The sequence below is a fragment of the Gossypium raimondii genome, chromosome 7 (assembly GCF_025698545.1).
Source record: "Gossypium raimondii isolate GPD5lz chromosome 7, ASM2569854v1, whole genome shotgun sequence".
Classification (NCBI taxonomy): domain Eukaryota; kingdom Viridiplantae; phylum Streptophyta; class Magnoliopsida; order Malvales; family Malvaceae; genus Gossypium; species Gossypium raimondii.
This window is the reverse complement of record NC_068571.1, coordinates 52,703,267-52,705,608: the sequence shown is the minus strand read 5'-3', so window position 1 is coordinate 52,705,608 and position 2,342 is coordinate 52,703,267. Positions and strand designations below refer to the sequence as shown.

Here is a 2,342-nt window from a genome sequence, read left to right as displayed (position 1 = left end):
AATAAAATATAACCATATAAATCCAACCCAATAACTCAATGTCAGTTAATTGAAAAATCAACCGAACCAACCAAATCAAAGTTGGTTCGGTTTGATCAATATTCTCAACTTTAATTGGATGGCTCGATTTTCTTAAGTCGGTTAGAAAAAAACCTTGATCGAACCGACTAATTAAACCGATTGCTCTTCCCTAAATAAGGCCCTCTTTGGCATTATAATAAAAGTAGAGAACCCAAAATATGTCAAATTAAAGTACAAAAATTTAATCTCAAATTTAAACATAACAGAGGGACCAACATGAAAATTGGACCTTTTTGAAAGCTTTTATGCGTGTATATATATCACTGCATCTCCTTCATCCATTGCGTCCAAACAACAACAACAACAACAAAAAGATCCCTTCTTTCCCTTTTATCTCTCTGAAAAATCACCCCCCAAAAAACCTATTTCTCAGTGCCACCATGGAAAGCTTTTCAAAGATGGAAATGGAAGCAAGCCCACCAGTTGTAGAAAAGAAGCTATGGAACATTGTACGGATAGTCTTCCTCATGTTGAAGACAGGGATATCCAAGAGCAAAATTATGTTGGACCTTCATTTCATGGTGAAGAAAGGAAAATACAATGCCGGCAAAGTGATAAAAAACTTGATTTTCCACCGGAAAGTCCATGACCACTTGTCGTCGTTGAGTTGCCGATCCAACGATGCTCACTTATCCTTCGTTTCACCAAGGGAGTACGAGTTCAGTTGCAGTAACAGCCCGGCTACGGCGGCGTTTTTTTACCACAAGCGTGGCGGTAAGAACCACCACCATGGTTATCATTTTGGGAAGTCGTCTAAGTATAGATACGATGATGTTACGACGGTGGCTGCGGTGCAGAAGGTTCTTGAGATGTTAAACAATGAGGCGGTGGAGGCGGCGGTGTCGCCGTTGGTTTTGCCGGGGTTTGGGGGGAAGAGTCCGTTTGTGAGGCAATTAAGGGTGACGGACTCGCCGTTCCCGTTGAAAGATGAAGGTGGGGGTGATAGTCAAGTGGATATGGCGGCTGAAGAGTTCATTAACAGGTTTTATAAGGATCTTAAGCTGCAAAAAAGAATGTCTGCCTTTTGAAACATGGGGTCGATGATGATGATGATTGCTGCATATATATATATATATTATAAGTTCATAAGCATATTTATATATACACTTTTGATCCATTTAGCAAGGTTGCTCATGTGAATTTTTTTGTTTTAATCTGACAAAAGTTTGATTACGAAAGGGGTTTTACACTGTAATTTTGCCTTTTTGTAATTTGATTATTACGAAGTTTTTTTTTAATAATTGTAAAATAAGGAGTATGTAGGTGACTGTATTTTTCTTATAATCTTGAAAAGAGAAAAAGAATATGTGTTTAAGTTTCGTCTAACTGTGAATATCATTACTTCAATTATTGATATTCACAAAAAACTATCTGCAATTTTTAATTTCCGTAAAATATGTGAAATCATATTAGTTTAATGAAATAATTTTGGAGGTTGATGGATGTCTTGGATTTATTAGCTTTTTAGGGTTTCTTTTTTGTTTTAAAATATATTTTTCTTGTATTTGCTGTGTAGCTGTCTTAATTTTTGATAGTGATGGCTGTCCTTAATTTTTGTGGATTTATTTTACGTATAGGGGTTTGCCATGCATGAAAGTCAATATAATTTAATTTCATTTTCATGTGGTTAGTTGCTTTGGAAACAATTAATGCAGTTAAGTTGCTTTTAAACAAATATATATATATATATATCTTTATATTTTTCCATTAAAATCTATAATAAAAAAAATCCTTTCTCCTGGTAATTTTTTTTAAGTTTCGTTTTTGGCAAATAACCGTTTGAACTCTCAACAATGATAAGTATTGTTTTTGAGTCGTGCCAGATTTCGTCAAGAGACAAAACATCAACACGATCCAAGGATAATACCTTTCATATGGAGGACAGGTCAGTTACCCGACAAACAACACTTTGAAGACTTCTTTCACTAAGTCAACCTCTTCAACAGTGGTGAAGAAAAATAGGGCAGGCAAGGATCTTGGCTCCACCAAATGATAAATTTTTCATTTAACCCCTAAAATTTTATAAAATTACATATTAATTTAATTGTAAAATTACATTTAAACCCTTCAAAATTTTATGATACTCTCTGACTTCCAAAAGTAATTTTCAGGCCCGGTGTATAACTATTAATTAATGACTTAGATATTAACACATCACTTGAATGAAAATAATTTATTTTTGAAAAAATTAAATTTATTGATAATACATCAAATAGTATCAGATACTAACAGGGTTTTTTTTTTTAATATAGTAAGGTAAC

At 33.8% G+C, this 2,342-nt stretch overlaps 1 protein-coding gene across 1 annotated transcript; it reads left to right on the top strand.

Annotated features, from left to right (window-relative positions):
• The first annotated feature begins 356 nt into the window (after positions 1 to 356).
• On the top strand, positions 357 to 1,524 carry LOC105789326 (uncharacterized). Its single transcript, XM_012616699.2, has one exon. It carries the CDS (start codon positions 462 to 464, stop codon positions 1,107 to 1,109), a length of 648 nt encoding a protein of 215 aa, XP_012472153.1. The 5' UTR covers positions 357 to 461; the 3' UTR covers positions 1,110 to 1,524.
• The last annotated feature ends 818 nt before the right edge of the window (positions 1,525 to 2,342 follow it).

Coding starts and splice junctions, on each gene's coding strand:
- LOC105789326 (XM_012616699.2), top strand. CDS start 462: ATGGAAAGCTTTTCAAAGATGGAAATGGAAGCAAGCCCACCAGTTGTA.